The sequence below is a fragment of the Ruditapes philippinarum genome, unplaced genomic scaffold (genome assembly GCF_026571515.1).
Source record: "Ruditapes philippinarum isolate M1 unplaced genomic scaffold, ASM2657151v2 ctg16_1_1_1_1, whole genome shotgun sequence".
Classification (NCBI taxonomy): domain Eukaryota; kingdom Metazoa; phylum Mollusca; class Bivalvia; order Venerida; family Veneridae; genus Ruditapes; species Ruditapes philippinarum.
The window spans coordinates 299,089-319,033 of record NW_026867154.1 but is presented as its reverse complement, the minus strand read 5'-3'; the positions used below and the strand labels follow the sequence as shown (position 1 = coordinate 319,033).

Here is a 19,945-nt window from a genome sequence, read left to right as displayed (position 1 = left end):
TCAAATGTCAACATAATCACTGCGTAAAATTATTTTATTATCTACAATTAAACAATGATGCATAATTTTACATTATGATCCAGTTTGAATGTTATCAATTATTTCACTATCTTTTTTCTTTTAACGTTTTATAGTTTTAAAGTGCTTTATATTGGCGTACAAATTTCTAGTTTTGTACATAAAAACACAGCGTCCCGACACACCTTGTACATGTGTTGTTTTGATACGCATGCCAGTTTTTGTCAATTTGCGACATATACACTTACTGTATGAGTATAAAATCACACAACCATTAAAGGCAGAAGAGAAAACGCGGATTACTGACACGCTTGTTTTAAAGAATTAGTGATTTTAAAAATGGTAAGTTTCATTTAATTGTTTCTACATTATTTGTTAACTAACAATACAAGTCATTGTATATAGAGCTACTATGATATGGTAATGATTTTGTCAAGGTTCAAATAAAAAACATTTAAAAACCGGCCAATAAAAATTTTCATAATTTTCGCTTTCATATGAATATTTGTTTTATATCAATTAAGTAATTGAACGTGGTTTATCTATCAATTATGTAGGAAACAGCAAAATATTTCACTTGCCATTAAGCATATACTTTTTCATACAGTTATGTTGGTATTTCAGATAGGCATACATGCATGTGTGTTTAATAGTTTCACATAAAATACATTGTTAAATATTTTTCATCATTTTAATGGGTTCAAATTTATCTTATACATATAAGACCTTATTATTTTGAATTTTATTGTCAAAGTTTCCGTAAATATACGTGAAATACCATTGAAGCTATGATGCGTTTAATATAAATCAAACACCAATCTAGTTCATAGGTCACACTATACGCATATAAGATATATCTTGTATATTATAATATGTAACTAGATGCTTCATTTATCTTGTCGGCGTTCAATGTGTCATACAAACTAAGATGCTGCTGGTCATATACTGCCCTTTTTGATTTTCAAAGTGAAATATACCACTGTATCACGATGTATCACGAGCTTTATGACGCACGTATTCATGTATTATATGAATTAAGATTTGTCATAATGTATTCGTAATCACTTCAATAACTTCTCTTACAGGGTGATCAATTTACAGAGGAACAAATTGCCGGTAAGTTACATTACACATGTTTCATGAAACGTAATAAATTTATAAAGCTTGACGTTGAATATAGTACGACATAAAAAGATTCACATAATTATTCTGATTTTGTAAATTTATCAAAATACTGATGTAACTTTTCCTTTAAGTAAACTTTTGGTAAGCCTTAAACATTACTACGAAACCTAAAACCGTCCTGTTAAAAATGTATTTTTGTTTGTTTGTTTGTTTTTTGTTAGATCATGACCAAAATATAATTAATTGTTTTTTGATATTAGTGTAATACAATACTTTTATATCTAATATTCAATATTTGTTTTCCTTTCAAAGAATTTAAAGAGGCGTTCAGCCTTTTTGACAAAGATGGTGATGGCACAATCACAACAAAAGAGTTGGGAGTAGTTATGAGGTCATTGGGACAAGATCCAACAGAAACTGAGTTGAAAGACATGATTAATGAAGTGGATGCTGATGGTTTGTACAATTTTATAGCAGAAAAGATGTATATTGTGGATAAAACTTATTATCATCTTCATAGATTTTTCGTTTAGGGCACACGCATTCTTTTATGAAAGTGTCACATTGAAGGTTCCATGATAACCGCCGTATGAACACATCTGCGGATGTTTCTAAACTCAATAATTCACCATTACCATGATTTAATGTTGAATTCTGCTTAAGCCGGTGCTGGGGGGGGGCGTGGACGGTAACTTGCACTTTCCATTACCGCCCATGAATAGGCTCAATCAAACCGAGCCTGCAACATTTTCAATTTTGTCGTTTTGTGCGTTCTTTAGGGATCCTTTATTTTTTCTCTATTTCATAATTGTCTATTATATTTCCCATCTGATTTGTCAGTTTGAAAATGATATATTGTAATTTTCTAGTGTGTAGTGTGTAGATGCATGATTCTTAAACAGCGTCATATTTTATGTCTTACAGACAGGAAATAAGCTGAATAACAAATTTTACATTCATAACAAAGGCAAGTGTGCGTAAATGCGTAAATTACCTAATATGTTAGCCTTAATATCGTAAATTACCTTTTTAATTAAACAGTATTATATTTGAAATGCACCCTAGGAGAAAATTAGTGAGAGGATTATATAAATCTGCAACTCAATGTGTGAAAAATAAATCTTCAATTTTACAGGAAATGGAACGATAGATTTTTCAGAATTCCTGACAATGATGGCGCGTAAAATGAAGGACAATGATCAAAGCGAGGAAGAAATTCGTGATGCATTTAAGGTTTTCGATAAAGATGGCAATGGTTTTATAAGTGCAACAGAACTAAGACATGTTATGACAAATCTAGGAGAAAAACTTACTGATGATGAAGTAGATGAAATGATTAGAGAAGCTGATGCTGACGGTGATGGTCAGGTCAATTATGACGGTATTTATGAGAATACATACATATGAAAGAAATTTTAAATCTGAATTTATATTTTTCTTAAATATAATTGCTTTTTATGTCGCATCTACAGAGTAGTGGCGACATATAGAGATCATTTCTCTGTAGTATGTCCGTCCCTCCGTCACAATACTTGTCCGGACTACTGCTCAAAAACAACTGGTGCAATTTCAGCCAAACTAGTACCAAGTCTAGTTGTGCTTTCTGGTTTAATGATTTTTGTCAGAGATATGGCCCTATAATTATTTTGATTTTTAGAAATTGTCCGGACTACTTCTCTTGTACCACTTATGCAATTTCAGTGAAACTTTACAAGATTGATGGTAGCTCAAGTACTTGTGCATATAGCACGGGTTTTTTGGTTGAATGAATTTTTGCTGAGTAATGGCCATTGAATAAAAACTGCGTTTTGCCTTGCTAATATTTTTTGTACCTCCGACTGCACAGTAGCTACAACATGCAATTGGCTAACAAGGACGTGTGTACGTGTGTGTGCTGTGTGTGTGGTATGCGAATTGTCATTGTTACCTTTAAAGGGACAAAGATGTGAAGATATCTGACTTGTTTATTTTGTTTATGCCCATGTGGAGCAAAAAAATAGTATTTTGTTATGTTTGCCAATACTTTGACGACATACTTAAATCCTGTTTTCTTTTCCTATTTTCAGAATTCTTGAGAATGATGACATCAAAGTAAACAAACTGTTATCAAATGACACCGTCATCATTCGTCATTCCGCAGGACTGCCGTTTGCCTACTAATCTTTTTATATGCTTATCTTTCCCTCCATATGTATTTTTTGCTTTTTGAAAGCAGTGTCGATGTTTTGTCTTTTTGGGTTCTACAACAGAAACAGAATTTACAGCAGATGCTATGCAGAAAATAGTTATCTCAATCATAAAGACACTGATCCAACGAACAACAATTTAGATATTGTTTGACATTGTTTTGTCACAATAACTTATTATACCACAAAATTTGTATAGTATTGTTTTTTTATTTATTTTATACCTGTGTTATAACTTATATATCGACATAAGCATTGTAATAAAAATATTTTGTGAAGAGTAAAACTTTGTGAATAAATGTCTTTTCAGTTAAATAACTAAATTAAGAAGACTGTAAGTGTAAGCAATAACAGTGTTACAGTGATTATCTTCTATGTGACAGTATGTGTCTGTCATTTCAGTATTGACATGATTGTCTTCTCATTTATTTTTTTAATTGTACGCTTGAAACCCGCTAATGTCTGTGCTAGAATGGTTGCTTAGTAAAAAATGCATTTGGTTTATACAGAATTTATTTTTAGTTCGATTGTATAGGAAGCTATAAGCTTATAGACACACTTTTGAATCCGTTCCTGGAACCAATCAGTACTGAGCAATGAGTGTAAAGTGTCTTGCTCAAGGAAACAACGACTAGCATCTGATTGGGTTTGAGCTACCCATGCGGCTAGCGATCATCAGATTACTAAGTCCGACGCGTTAACCACTCGGCTATGTCGCCATTAAAACTGTATTCGGATATCTTAACAATCAAAAAGACTGTTACTGTTTCACACTAAATGTTGGTTTCTTTTTAAAAATTTTTTTCGAAAATTTAATATTCCCAAAAAATTGTTTTACCCAAGGGAAAAATTTTAAGGGTTATTAAGGTCCATGTCCTCTTGGGTGCATTAATTTTTAGATTTTCTTTCCTTTGGTCCCTGAACTGGGGTTTCCCTTTTTGTTTGCCTTTTTGCTGGGGTTTTTAAATTTCTTTTTTAAACCCTTTTAAAGGGGGGGACAAAATTTTTAAATCTCTTTTTTTCTTTTTTTAAAATTGCCAGGGGGAAACAAAAAAAAAGAAATTTTTTTTATGGGTTTTTGCAAATTTAAAATTGAAAACAAAACGGAAATTGTTTTCTTTTCCTTTTTTCCCAGAATTTTCTTGAAAATTTTGGGACTTAAAGTAAAAAAACGGGTTTTTAAAATAAAGCCCAAAATCATTTTTTTATTCCCGCAAAATTTTTTTCCCCCAAAAAAATTTTTTAATGTTTAAAAAAATCTTTTTAAAATAGGGTTTTTTGGGCCTTTTGGAAAGAAAGGTCCCATTGGTTTTGTCTTTTTTTGGGGGTCTTCCAGAAAAAAATTTTTTTCACCCAGAGTGAAGAAAATATTTATCTTTAAAAAAATTTTGTCCCCCAAAGAAAAAAAGAAATTTTTTGCATTTTTTTGTAAAAAATTTTTTAACCCAAAAAAAGGTAATATTTTTTTTTTTTTATTTTAACTGTGTTATAAATTCTTATGCTTTTAAGGTTTGGGGTAAAAAAAATTTTTTGTAAGAATTAAAACTTGTTTTTTAAAATTTTTTTGGGTTAAAAAACAAAATTTTAAGGAATTTGAAAACCCGAAAGAAAAAATTTGTGCATTTTTTATTTTCTTATTTGCATTTTTGGGGTCCTTTTTTTCAAGTTTTAAAAAAAAAAAAAATTGTCTTAATTTTTTTTTTTAAAAATTGAAAGGTTTAAAACCCGCTTAATTTGGTTGGCTTAAAAAAATGGGTTGCCCAGGAAAAAAGAAAAATTTGGTTTAAATACGGGGAAATTTAATTTTTATTTTTTTCAAATTTTTTGGTAGGGGAAAAAAAGGGAACTTTTAAATTTCCTAAAAAAACCCCCAAAAGAAACTTAAAGAAAAAATTGAGAAAAAAAATTTTTTTGTCAAAAAGACCCCCAAAAAATTGGGGTTTTACCATAATAGGAAAAGATTACCGAACGGAAAATGGCCAAAAGCGAAGTATAAGATTTAATTTATTTGTATTTAAATTATTTAAAACTTTAGTTTAAAACCACAAAGTAACAAATTTTGGGGGAAAAGGTTGTTTCGACAATGAATCTTGAAAATAAAAACCAAGGGGGCAAAAAAGTGGGGATTTTATTTTTTGGGTTAAGAGAAAAATTTTAAATTAAAAAAGTTTTCCCAAATTTGCATCAATAAAAACTTTGGGAAAAAAGGGAATTTCCATTAAATTTCTAAAAAAAAAATTGGGAATAATTAATTTTTTCATGTTTTTAAATTTCCCCAGGTTATAATGTGTTTTATTAAAAAATTAAATTCCCTTAAACCCTTTAACATTGAAGGGGAGCTTTTTAAGATTTTCCAATTTTTTTAAAATTTAAAGTTAAGGAAAAAATGATTCCCATTTTTGGATTTATTTTAAAAAATACATTTTTTTAACCTTTGGCATTTTCTTAAATTTTTAAAATTGGGATTACGTTTTTTAAAAAAACTAATTTTAATCAAAATAAAAATTTTGCAAGGGATTTTTTCCCAAATTTCCCAATTTCCCCCAAAATTTTTGGTTCCCCCAGGGCGGGGATATTGCCTTTCCAAAGACCTTAAAGGGCCCCAAAAAAAAGGCCAAAAATTTTTAAGGGTTTTTTTGGACGGGTTTTTTTTTTTAAAGGGTGAAAATTAAAAACCCAAAAATGGGGTAAAACTTGGGGCCCCAAAAAATAAAAATTTTTAAAACCATTTGGGGGTTGACTTTTTTGGACAAATTAAAAGAATGAAAATTTTTCCCTGTTTTTGAAAAAAAACCCCAAATTTTTGGGAAATTTTATGAAAGGCTTTGGGGTTTGAATTATTAAAAAACCAAAAAAAGGGAGAATTTAAAATGGAAAAAAAAAGTTGCGACAACAAGGGGAAAATTTAAGGAACCCCCCAGTTTAAAATTACAACCTCGTTTTTTGAGCTTTTTTTTTTGGGTTATTAAAAAAAATGGGTTTAAATTTAAAATTTATAGAATTTTGAAAGAAAAATTTTTGGTTTTGGACCAAATATTCCAAAAAAATTTTTTAATAAAGGGGAAAAATGGGGGCCTTTTTGGGGTTTATTGACGGGCCCTTCTTACATTAAAAAATAGTTGCTCAGTTTTAAAATTCCTAATTTAAAAAAAGGTTCCTTGGGAAATTTTTGAAAATTCATTTATATCCCTAAAGTTTTTTAATAATTTTGAGGGTTTTTTTTCCCTATAAGCATAAATTATGGGTTTATTAAAAATATATTTAAAACAAGAAAATTCATTTGAAACCCAAATTATAAATAAAAAAAATCAAGGGTTTGTTCTTTCCCAAAAAATTCTAAACCCTTTAAACAAAATAAAAAACCATTTTTCTTATTATACTCCCGCCCTTAAAACCAAACTTTTTAACATTCCAAATTTATTTTTCTTAACCTTTAAAACACACCCAAATGTGTTGTTATAAATATTTTTTCCCTTTATTTAAAACTGAAAAATTTTTTAAATCATTAATGTGCTTTAGGTGAAAAATTGCAGTATTGTTTTTTCAGCCCAATATGTTCTATTCCTTTTTGGAAAATGGTCACGCAAAACCATCCCTTTATTTTTGTCGCAGGCGGCAAATACTTTCAAGTAAAAACATTTTAATTTAACCCTGAATTTTGGGATAAAGGTTTCAAAAAATTCTTTTAAAAAGGAAAGATAAACGGGGGAGTGGAAATAAGCTAGTTTTGTAAAGAGATTTTAAATCCACTATGGTAAGTTTAATTTTGCTGCATCCATTTATAAAAGTTGTTGAATATAAAACATCAGATACAGAACTTCGTCGATCTTTTGCAATTTTTTGAAATCTTAAAGTTTAAAAGAGATAATTATATTGTCATTTGCGCACCAAATGGCGCCATTTTTAAACCATAATTAAAAAATTTGTTGATTTTCTAAAAAAACCTTTTTTTAAAAGGGGTTTTTTCCTTTTCGGGTTTTTAAAAATTGAATGATTTTTAGTTTGCACAATATTTAAAATACATAAATCGTTTGTACAATTTGTTACAATTGTTGATTGTCAATAAAATCAGTTTACATGATTTACAGTTTTATGTCACATTTTTCTTTTGTTTTTGACATGCTGCAACAAATAGCAATGAATAGTCTTGACACTGTCAATTATATTACCGACAAAAAACTGACATTATATCAGAATAACCAGAAATAACTTAAAGTTAACGAATAAAAAGTTAGCGAACTCTGTATTTTCCTCATTATTATAACAATCTACTAGTTTAACAATCTACAGGTTTCATTCGTCAAATTGCTCTACTTGTTTGTTTTTTGATGGTTTTTTTTGGCGTTATATAATTTCACATAAACTTCTGAACCGCATATATGTGTGATTATATGTTTGATAAAAAGCTTATTTAAACAATAACTTCTTGCTCGCTATTGCAGGCTGACCAGTTGACAGAAGAGCAAATCGCGGGAAATTTTAATAAATTTTGGGTTTAAGGGGGTTAATTTAACATAACTTTTTTAAAAAAGATTTAAATCTAGAATGATCTATCAAAAATTTTTTCCCAGTGAAGTTTTTAAAATGTTCAATTACTTTTAAAAGGGGTGGAAATATCTGAAAGTTTTTTTAAAAATTTTTCAAAATCTAAAATTTTTTTCAAATTTTTAAAGTTTTTCTATCTTAAATTTTTGTATTTAATCAAAAGGGCAAAATCAATAAGTTTTTTGTCTCCCCTTTTTTATTTTTAAAAATTTCCTTTTTTCCTTCAATTTTTAAAATTCTTTTTTTTTCCCAAAACCCACTTTCATTTTTTAAAATCTATCTTACAAAAATTTTAAGGCGTTCAGTTTTTTTGAAAGGAGGGGGTTTGGCACAATCAAAAAAAAGGGTTTGGAAACCAGTAATGCGTCCTTGGACAGAATCCTACAGAAGCAGAATTACAAGACATGATCAATGAGGTGGATGCTGATGGTTAGTAAAATACTTGAGACTTTAAATAGTGCATATTAAATATCTTTATGTATAAATGTTATAATTTAAATGTATATGTCTACATAATTTATATTTAATTAAGAGCAATAGAAGATAACGGTAATTAAATTATACACTCCTTAGATCTATATCTTAACACAAAGGTTTAAATTTCATGTTATGTTACCAGAGTAGGAAGCATTCACAATGTGTGCAAGCTATGAACAAGAGATAAAAATGAAATAACTTTATACAAGCTACACGGAGTAGTTCAAGTTATTTCTAAATCAGTAATTTTCATGATATAATTATAAGATTTTTTTTTTTCAATTTCAAAGACCGTTAAATCGGCCCGCCAAAATAATAGTTGCATAGCCAGTGCATAAGATGAGTTTATCACTTTTGTGAAAACACGAGGTCGATAACGTTTATGTTTTCTTATCCTGTAATCAGTTCCATTGTATAAAGTATGCATTCTTTCCTTGGGATATACGGACAAAATATCAATTACCTTAAAGTTTATCTTTTTTAATGTTTTATATGTTGACAATTCTATTGTCCACTTCAACAGGAAATGGAACAATAGACTTTCCAGAATTCTTAACTATGATGGCTCGTAAAATGAAAGATACTGACAGCGAAGAAGAAATCCGCGAGGCTTTTAGAGTCTTCGACAAAGACGGCAATGGGTACATTAGTGCAGCTGAACTCAGACATGTAATGACGAATCTAGGAGAAAAACTTACAGATGAAGAAGTTGACGAAATGATTAGAGAAGCTGACATTGACGGTGATGGTCAAGTCAACTACGAAGGTTAGTTCAAAAAGATTTTTATAAAAACAACATCTTATGTTAATCATGTTTTATTTGTCGTAATTGTCTGAGATATTTTGACAAAGTGGAAGGATTTAATTAGCTGTTTACGAACCCTACAATTATTTTATAAGCCAGTGATCCGTGAAAAGACCTAAGTTATCAAATTCAGTAATGCTATATACATGTAGATATGTATTGAGCGATTTTGTTTCAATTAAAAGGGTGGCGACTGCTCAAATGAAGCGAGATATGCTTTGGGACTGCGTAATTGGTTTTAAGGTCACTGACGTGAAGAATCGAACTTATGAAAAGAGATGTATAGATTTTAAGTTAAGTCAGCTACATAAATGTTATCGACCACTGGTGTCATTTTATTGAGAGATATGAAACGATATTGCGAACAAATTAAGCGCATATTACTCATATTTAATAAAGTTGTATATCTGTAAATATATTTGTCATATTGTTTCTAATGTGTGTGTGTATTTTATTTTCAGAATTTGTGAAAATGATGACCTCAAAGTAACCAAAGATTAGTTTACTAATGCGATTAATTCTACAACTCATCCAACCAGACCACTCGCATCAATACTCTAGCATGTTATACTTCTACCATCTTGACCACTTATCTTCTGACAATCTATTATTTCTGTTGTTTGTTTCAAGTACATGTATCAATGCCTTCAGTATTTTGTACTATGATTATCTTGTCTAATCTGTTATCTTGTAATTTTTCCTTGTAATAGTTATAGCTTGACTAACTGACCAAAACATGAATGGTGTTGTTTGAACGTCTATGTTTTGTGAATCTTTATCATCTATTTTATACGTTCTACAATTCTTTTATAAGATATTCATTACCAGAGGTACAAATATACCACTTAGTATGTTCAGGTTTTATTATCAAATTGTTTATTTTTTATACATTAAATAAAATATAAAACACATGCTTTTGTCTTTTGTTCTTTGTTCTTTATCATTACAAGTTTTATCTTATCATATAAAGTAACAATGTGAGTTCATTGGAGTGCCTTTAGATGATAACTTTTCTGACTCCAATATTAACGCTTACTCGCGCCATTTTTTGTGACTGGTTATTTATACAAATGTAGCGTGTAAACGTCAAGGTTAAGATGTGCAATACAGTACTTCTTTCTGTATGTGGGTAGTGGTAGCTTGTGCTTACCACTAGTCCACCACTGTCTATGGACAGGCACACTGCATCAAGAATTTTGCCATTTTGGATGTTCCTTTTGGATACCGTGTTAACCATGATGCATTTTCCAATACCTTCCACGAAAAGACTCAAACAAACCGAGCCTGCAACATTTTCAATGCGTTCTTTAGGGGTTTTGTTTTTCTCTATATTTTTCAGCGTTGTTTGTGCCGCGTGGAGGCCGTAAAATGCCGACCCGTTCAGTAAATAAGAAATTTTATATTTCCTATCCCTACTGATATCTTAGGACGACATTAGAGTTGTGTTTGCAGTTATTTAAGCAATCTAATTGTTGCGTGGTTCCGGTATTCCTAATTGGATACCGTATAGATCACCCTTAGAATATGTTGCCTTATTTTTAAATTTGTTCTTTAATTGTGATATGCAAAATTTATAATATTAATTTATATTCTCTTTCAAAATTCCACTCACTGTTTTGAGCACAAACATTCTTTTAATTTGGGGATCACAACAGCGTTAAGAAATTCCGTTTTTCTCTCTTTAGTGGCCATATATTAATAACCATTTAGATGGTGTACTACATGCGCACAGATTTGTAATCCTAAACTGTAATGATATCTCTACGTGAAAATATATATGTTGTTAGGTTACCCGTACTGATTGGTCCCTTAAATTGCTGCATGGCTTTATATATTACAATACAATTTGAAAGAGCCGGATACCCGAGTAATTTATAAGGTATCGTAAATGACTAGTACTGAGTTCGTGATTACATATCATGTATGCTTCGTGCATTTCTAGCAAAGAGGAGCGGACAGAAACCCTCTGACTTCATATTTACTAGTATGTGTCGCGAACTCTGGACATCACTAGCTACTCCAGCTAAAATTACTGAGAAGTATTACTGAGAAGACTTTAAATCCGAGGTCTCGTGACATGATGCTTTACACTTTGAACAGAAGAATCGGTTGTTACTCCTGGAATGGAGTAATTTCTGCTTAAAAAAAATCTTAAATAAGCTTTCTGGAATTAGTCGACCATTGGGATTCCGCTGGCGACTCCATGTGTGAGGTCCATAAATTCAACTCGATTTCCCGCATGTTGGGTCATATCGGGTGTGTATAATATGGATATAGCGCTATCGACAACAGGACAAGGCGCCAAACGGCGCGTTGTCGGACTTTGGACGCCAAACGGCGCGTTGTCGTGCGGCGTGTTGTCGAGATGTCATATTATCGCTCGGTTCAAATCGAAGGATTGGCTTATAAGCCAAGCGACAGGGCGACATCGCGTCAACGTGCCGCACGACAACGTTTGGCGTGTTTCGCTAGCGACAGGACGACAACGTGACGACGCGCCGTTTGGCCCTTTGTCGTGTTGTCGCTAGCGACAACACGAAAAGGCGATCACGATAGAGGTTGCGTTATCGGCTGTCGACAATGCAACGCGCAATGTACCAAATCAGCCATATGAAATTTAGGCTATGAATGCATATGTGTATTTTTATTGGGGATTTTTATTAGCACGACTTAATAACACAATAACCGGTTTGCGGGAAAATGGGAGACCCGTTCTTCATAAAAGAAAATGCACGAAAGTCCATGAAAGGGGATCCTACTGTAGTTAATTAATGATCATCTTTTAATTCTGAGAAATGTCTAATAATGTCGAAGTATTCAAAAAGTAACAAGTTATTGGTCAAGGGAAGTAATCGCGACTGGGATACGGACGACATCAGCTAGACAGATAAAAACTTGCTTGAGAAAACCCCTTCAAATTATTGATAACATTAGAGTTGTGTCCCTTACACTACGTTTAGTTTTGCGATATTACCAGAAGTATACCGATCAAATGAAATGGCGTATTTTGTTTCTCAAAAAGTTATTGAAAGTGAAACTTACCTGCATTTTGAAAATTGATCGAGATTATTGGCATTCTTATTATTGTTAAACATTGACGATGTCATGGACTTTTGGAAACTGGCAGGACTTCTTGAAAAAGAAGGCCTGTCGTTACATTTTACAACATTATTTGGGACAGTTTTTGAAACAAAAACTATCGTTAGACCAGTTAAGCCTAGACCTTTATAATGGGACAGGGAAAATTACAGACTTAAATCTTGATGTACAGGTATCATCTTTACATAGTATATACCATTAAACTGATATTGTTAGAGACATTTTAGCTATCTTTAATTATGACAGTCTTTTTAAATTAGGCCATGACTTTGTTTGTAAACAGGGGCTGTATCAAAGTTATTTTCTATAATTCTGGATCATATGGTAAGTCAGGATTTTTTAAAGACATTAAATATTTCATTGAAACGCGTCATCTGATCTACATCTTATGCAAACTAACCTCATTATGTTCAATTTGGCTGATTATTTGGAGGTAGAGAGGGGTGACCATTGCAAAGTTAACTTCATACTGTAACCACTTGCCTCTCACTGGGGCGCCGTCTCACTGCTGTAGTGAGAACACTATCCAGCTAGCTTATGGAACATCTAGTGTTTCTACTCAGGCGCCTCTTTGCTTTTTTGGCCTGAAATAACACACAGAGGGGTAACTGTCCCTCAAGTGGGGTAAGGTGTTCTGGTGCAAATTGTTACAACACCACCTAAGGTCCTTCACCAACAGTAAACTGTAAAGCTGGAAAGTCGCCATATGACCTACACTGCGATGGTGTGATGTAAAACCTAATCCAGATAAAAACTATTTGGAGGTAGAGGAAGATTTTTATAGTTACCGGTATCTATGGAGATAGTATGATGTTTTTGCCTCAATTATTTTGTATGCTGCCAGAATTTACATGCATGTTATCTTTTGAAAACACTTCTGGCTTATCCATTTGAAATTCTAAAATAAAAAGTCTTCATACAAACGAGAAAGTAAATTACATTCTGAGACAGTCTTAATTATTATGAATTTCTACGAGGGTACTTCAACTTCATGAACACTAGGTTTGTACATAACAATGACTGATAAATCATTTTGAAGAAGCAAATTGTGTTTTATAAACGACAGTCAATTAGCTGTCAGTGTGTGAAAAGCTTGTACAGAAGCAAGATGACAGTGTTAAGGATGTTCACATGTGGACATCCTTCATTACATCACATTGATAATGGCAGATGTGTTTAGGATTCCACTACTAGAGGTTTTTTTATGGCATCTGGGTGTAAGATTATATGTCAAACCCATTCTAATTATTGCTGGCAGATTATAAAACACTACAATGATAAAAACTTTTGACTGTAGCAAAAAGAATGTCAGTTGTATTTTTGTTTAAATTATTTTTCATTTTTAGGCTATTAATGAAGACCTGGCATCTTTAAGCGTGCCAGTAGAGTTGGTGGATGGTTTTGTTGAAGCTATAACAGTGTCCATTCCCTGGTCTGCTCTTATACAAGATAGTACAACCTTGGAGGTGACTGGGCTTGAACTTACACTCCAGCCAAAAAGCAGGGATGATAATGGTAGGGTAACTAATGTGTTGTAGTCCGTAAAATGTACTGTATGTTCATGACAAGAATTTAGTGTTTCATTCTATTAACAAATCTATAACCTATGCCTTTTGACCAACATTATAGTCTTTACTCTTTATACATAAGTAACAAAAATATCTTACTGTCAGTTTTGGTAATTGTAAATTTATATATATCATTCAAAAGAGAGCAAAATCTTTAGAGTACCTCTTGTTTCTTAGTTAATTAATGTCTTTTAAATTCCTTATTAATGTCAGGCATACAATTTAGTATATGCTGTATAATAAAATTTATGTTGTAAATAGAATATGCTGTTTTTTTTGTTTAAGAAATGACAGGGTTTGATGAAATGTTAAGTAGTATGCAGACTAGTATGACAACAAGTTTACAGCTGGCCAAAGATTGCCTCGAGTCTGAGACACAGTCACAACAAAAAACTGAGCCTATAGAGGGTGTACAGAAGTTTGCTATGATGATTGACTCAGGTGAATACATTACTATGACACCCATTTTTTAAAGGAAAAAGTGGTGCTATTGTCATGACACTCTTATTGATTATTCTAATATGATATCCTTTGATAGAGATTTTAGTTTCATTCTCCCTCACTAATCAAAGTCATTTTGTTCAAAGTTGGTATACATGTTCACTTTCAAAATTTGACACTACATTTTATGTTAAAAGGCAGATGATCCTAGAATTAATTTTTTTTAAGTAATGTCCCTTTTGGGCTTAAATCATTTGCCTTGGTAACCTTTTTTTAATGTATACTTCATTTAAGATTATAAAATAAAGGTAGTTATGTAGTAGAATTTGAAAAAATCTAAAGTAGATAAATATTAAAACATGTGGTCAATAGATCATTATCAACATATGTCAAAATTAAACAACATTTAAATACATTATGATCCTCTATATAATTAGTTACCAACAATTTTTGGTTGTCCTTGTTTAAATGATACATATTTCAGTGTTGTCAAAGATTCGTGTGTCACTGAGTAACACTGTGATTAGGTTAGAACATCACCCTGATAGATCTGAAAAAGGTGTTGCCATGGAAATCAGGATAAAAAGGTAAATTATACAAATATATGATTAATATATTACTGAAACCCTGATGGAGGCAGCATGCAATGTCTGTACCTGAAAGTTCAACACTTCACAAAAAAACCCAAAGTCACATACCTAAGACAAGATTCAACAGATCTTAACTGATTCAAATATTGGAACAATTAAAACAAATAATGTTTAGAAGTACCTTTTTTCAAACGTTATTGGTTTGGAAAAATCCCATTATTTTTACTTATAAGCCAGTGCAACATATTGAAAGTATTTCCAAGAGGTAATACATCTAAAATTATCTTTCTAAAATATAATTGTTTTGTTTCAAACAAATGATTCATTAAGTATGTAGTAATGTGTATTCATATGGCGCATTGTAAAGGCAGTCTTATGAATATTTCAAATATTTCATTTGACATAACTTAGCAAACATTAGTTATTTGTCCTCTGACCATAGCCTGGGTTCCAGTCTGTCGATTTTTTGTTATGTTTCTGTTTGGCAAATCGATACTATCAAAACCACGAACGAATACGGAATAGCGCATATGTTATGAATAAAGAAAAAAAATGTTATAAATAAGCAAAAACTATCAACGCCTGAATCCCAGGCTACTCTGACCATTTCGTGTTATAGATTCAATGCTACTTTATCAATGAGAGATATTGTTACATGAAATAAATTTATTAAGATCAAACATGTTCCGGGAAAGTTAAATGACTGTGTTTCTTTTCAGATTTAAACATTATTTTTGATGAATTATTCAAATTTGAATTCAGGCCTATATTGCACTACCTTTGCGATGCTCTTGTTGTTTTTGTTCTACAAAATTGCTTGTATAGCTAAATGTTGTGTTTTCCTGTAACAATTAAGGTGGAATGTTTTTATATCGCTTAGTGTCATTTAAAATGAAAAAGCTAATTTTTAAAGGCAAACTATGCCATGTTCTTTAGCTAAACAAGTGTAAATATATAAGTGAAAAAGGGCATTTATAGATATAGTTTTTAATTAGTATATATTATATATAGTGTTGAGGATAAGTTATTTGTAAGATGTATATATTTCTGTGTCTACATGTTATAGGATAGAGTATTTTGATGATATGGCTACAACAGAGGGAAGTTCAGTTGATGGCAATATAACATATGAACCAGCTGCTATAAGTCAGAAGAATCTACACATTGAAGGAGTACAGATGTTCTTTGATGAAATCACAAATAGAAAATCTCCATCCAGGTCCAGAAGTAGTAGTTCTGAGAGTTCTTCTTCACAGGTAGGATACTGTATATGAGCCGCGTCACGACAAAACCAACATAATGGGTTTGCGACCGCGCAGTCTGATCAGAATCCATGCTGTTCGCTTACAAACTCTATAACAAGTAGAAAAACTGATAGCGAACAGCTTGGATCCTGATCAGACTGTGCGGACGCGCAGGCTGGTATGGATCCATCCTGGTCGCAAACCCATTATGTTGGTTTTGTCGTGATGTGGCTCATATTGTACTTGACATTATACATGACACAACAATACAACATGGTCAATCCGCAAACTTAAGATCCCACGAAAGTTAATTTTGTCTGCTGTAAGATTATTTTGGATTACGTTACTTGCATTTCACTTATTTTTTGCAAAAATAGGCACTCCACAAATTTAAGAACCCATGAAAATGTTTTTATGACAAAATTACAAAATTTCATGCCCATAAAGTTAAGTGAATTCAAAGTAACTTGTAAATTATGTTAAAAACACCATCTTGAGCAACATAATAAGTTTACAGAGATCTTTATTCATCAAAATATTCTCTAAAATTAAATATTGAGCCAAGTTGTATGTATTTACATGTATGATATTATAAGTTTTGTCAACAACAGATGTTTACATCAGCAAGAAGCACATCATCTACATACAGTGTGTATGACTCTAGAGAGAATTCCCCTCCCAAGCACCAGAACTCCATTCCAGAGTCCAACCCAATACAGGTGGCAGTTTTGACAGGAAGGCAAGAAATCAAGCTAAAAACTAAACAGAACGACACATTACATGGACCTAAGGTACTAAAAAAAATTGAATATAGTTTAGAAGAACAAAGCCTTCAAAGTCAATTAAGTTTGGGATAATAGCATATATATTCCACTAGTAAAAACTATAAACTAAAAACCTGCATTTATGTGCTGTCTGACCAGACTGTATATAGTTTATAACTGAAGTTTTGTTTATGAGATCAAAAATTAAGTGTATATTTTTTTCAGCTGGAGATTTTATGTCAGTTTGGAGGGTTACACATTCTGTTATCACCACAGCAACTACATGGAATAATTGAGCTGACATCTGGTCTAACATCTCCAGGTACATGTTTCTTTCTTATCTATGAGTATCAATTGTGATATAATGGCCTCTGTTATTGAAGTAGCTTCCAATAATGTGTCCATCACTATAGAGTTTGTTGTTTTAGCATTGTATATTATTATGTTAGTAAGCACAGTGGTTCTGTGCAGAAGTTTGCCTCTACCAGAGATAATTCTCAAAGGGAACTTTAGGGTATTGAAGCTTGAAAGTCACCATTGATGTGGCTTAAACCTTTTCAGAAAATGAAAAAATATTCTTAACTGTAGATATTTTGCAATATGTAACTCTAGCTTTTAATTACTTATAATGCTCATTTTTAGTAAGGGGACATATAGTCTGTCTGTCTTACCTTCTGTCTGTCTCTTCTTGCACTGTTCTCTCACACTCACTTAACTTTTATTATAGTATAGCTATTTGTTAACCAATATTGAGCATCATAAATCCTAAATTATCTGATTTGTTGGAAGGGGGATATATGTGTCATAGCCAAAGCCACAACACATCCTATTGTATGGAGTATGCAACTTACCCAAAACTTATGCAAATTACTAATTTAAGGTTTCTCAGCTATAATACAATTTTAGTTTGCTGTTTGAAGGATATTTCAGTTATAATATAATAGAGCATTGTTCTGTCATGATGAATGGGTCAAATTTTATTCCACTTGTCTATCTTATTAAAAATGCATGTCTTCTGTCACATATGTATGAATATGTCCAAGAATCATAACTGGCATGAAATCATTCCTTTGGTTAAGTTAAAAAATCCTGATTAAGATTGTGTATCTACGTTTTTCCACAAACACTGAAAGTATTCACTTGAAACTTTAATATGTCTTCATAGGCATTATAATAGGACACTGACCAACACCCATGACAAGCATGGACTTCACTGAATTGTTAAATAAGATATTTTGTGCATGGCCCTTGTTTTACTTCAAGGACAAGTTTTAGATATATCAGTAATGCATAAGAGAACATCAGACTCTGTGAAAAATATTTTTTGTGTTCATTATATTGTTTCAAGCTTAAGTTCTTTTCTTTAGGGAGGGAAGGGGGAGCATGTAGACTTGTCAATTCTGTCCCAATGTTGTGTTGTCATACACATTGTAAGTAGACTGACATAATAGTGGAATGTGAGGGCATCTGTGTCATATGGACACATTTCAAATTTATCTGTAATCAAGTTAATTTTCAAATTTTGAATTGGAAGTAAAAGTGAGTCAATTTCACAATTACCATATTATTTTAATCTTATTAAAGAGTTAATGTTGATAATAGATGTTGGCTGAAAGAATTGTTTACCTTTTTCATGTAAGTTACCAAAGGTTAAGTCTTTGGAAGAAGTTAGTACATTGATGTAAATTCTGACACAGTATTATGTTATATAAAAGGTGTTGGAGGAAGTGGTAAATCACATCGATCCAGTATCCGCAACAAGCCAATGGACCGGGTAGATTTTGAGAAAGTTGAGGTGGACTTACAGCATCAACTACAGTCTGGCAGAATTCAGAGCAACAATCTCGCTCAGATGCAGGACTATGCTCTACAAGGTTGTTTTCTTTTATACCAATTACTTGAATTATTTCTTTATAGACAAGATCACTTGTAAAATCCTTTTTAGATGATATTTATATATAGTTAAACAATGATGATCACAGATTGAAGGGTCAGGAGCTCAGCATTTTCTCATCAACATTTTTGGGAATACATGTGTTTAAAGACTTTTTATCCTTTATTCATAGAATTAACTTTGTTATTTGCATGTTGAAAACAGAATCTTTATTTTATAAAAGTTTGGTATATTTTGCACTCTTTTGTCAATATTAGTGTATGATCAAAAAGTGGTGAATTTAATAATGGTTAGGTGTCAAACTTCTTCGGTTGATCATTTGCAGTTTGTGAGAAAATTGTGATCAATTTTTGAAATTTTGTGATACAATTATTGAAAAATTACTCATTTTAACAGTTTACTGTTCTTATTTTATATACATGTATGTGATAAATAGAATATTATATTCGTGTAGATTCAATACTAAATTTATTGAACTCGTTGAATAAAACAATATTATGCTCGTCAGAGACTCACATAATTTGATTTTATTTAACTCGTTCAATAAATTTAGTATTAAACTACACTCATTCAATATCCTCTATTTACAATCCACCACTAACATTATTAATGTTTTGAATGGGACAAGAGAGAAAGACAAATCAGAAATTTGGAGAATAATTAAGCTGGAATTAATGTTTTGGGATGATATAAATCAGTGCTCTTTTCAGCTGATAAGGGGTATATGGAGATCGAATAATTGTATCACAGAGGGGAAAATGATATAACATCATTTATATTAAATTCTTAATAGGACAACTATATACCATATATCAGGCTATTTTTTGCGTACAAATCTAATTTTAGCGATTTTGTTGTATACTCAACATCACTAATTCCGCGTCATCACTTATCTCACGGTAATGACATATTTTCATGTGATCATTGTTATAATTGGTCAGAATTGACATGTTTTATTCAAACACCTTAACAACAAAGTTTAAGTGCAAAATATTTTAAATCTATAGATTTTTACGTAAAACTGAACAATATTTTACAACTTCTGCAAAAAAACAACAAAAGTCCATTAAATTTGTGCATACGTCTGAAACAATCATCATTTTCTAAATGTTATTGTTTGTTGAAAAAATAAATTTTGAGTTACAATGTAAAAATACTTATAATTTTATAATTATTCAAAATAACTTAA

The 19,945-nt window shown here is 31.4% G+C and overlaps 1 protein-coding gene and 1 pseudogene across 1 annotated transcript in view; both read left to right on the top strand.

Moving 5' to 3' along the window:
* The first annotated feature begins 217 nt into the window (after positions 1 to 217).
* Positions 218 to 10,067, top strand: LOC132735072 (uncharacterized; annotated as a pseudogene).
* Positions 10,068 to 12,119: 2,052 nt separating this feature from the next.
* The window catches only part of LOC132735048 (autophagy-related protein 2 homolog B-like), a 97,813-nt gene continuing 89,987 nt past the window's right edge, over positions 12,120 to 19,945 (top strand). Inside the window, exons 1-8 of the mRNA XM_060721944.1 lie at positions 12,120 to 12,427; positions 13,602 to 13,770; positions 14,109 to 14,264; positions 14,749 to 14,851; positions 15,921 to 16,110; positions 16,710 to 16,889; positions 17,088 to 17,184; positions 18,578 to 18,736. Of these exons, the coding sequence (XP_060577927.1) occupies positions 12,257 to 12,427; positions 13,602 to 13,770; positions 14,109 to 14,264; positions 14,749 to 14,851; positions 15,921 to 16,110; positions 16,710 to 16,889; positions 17,088 to 17,184; positions 18,578 to 18,736 (1,225 nt within the window). The 5' untranslated portion in view covers positions 12,120 to 12,256. The remainder of the gene's footprint in view (positions 12,428 to 13,601; positions 13,771 to 14,108; positions 14,265 to 14,748; positions 14,852 to 15,920; positions 16,111 to 16,709; positions 16,890 to 17,087; positions 17,185 to 18,577; positions 18,737 to 19,945) is intronic.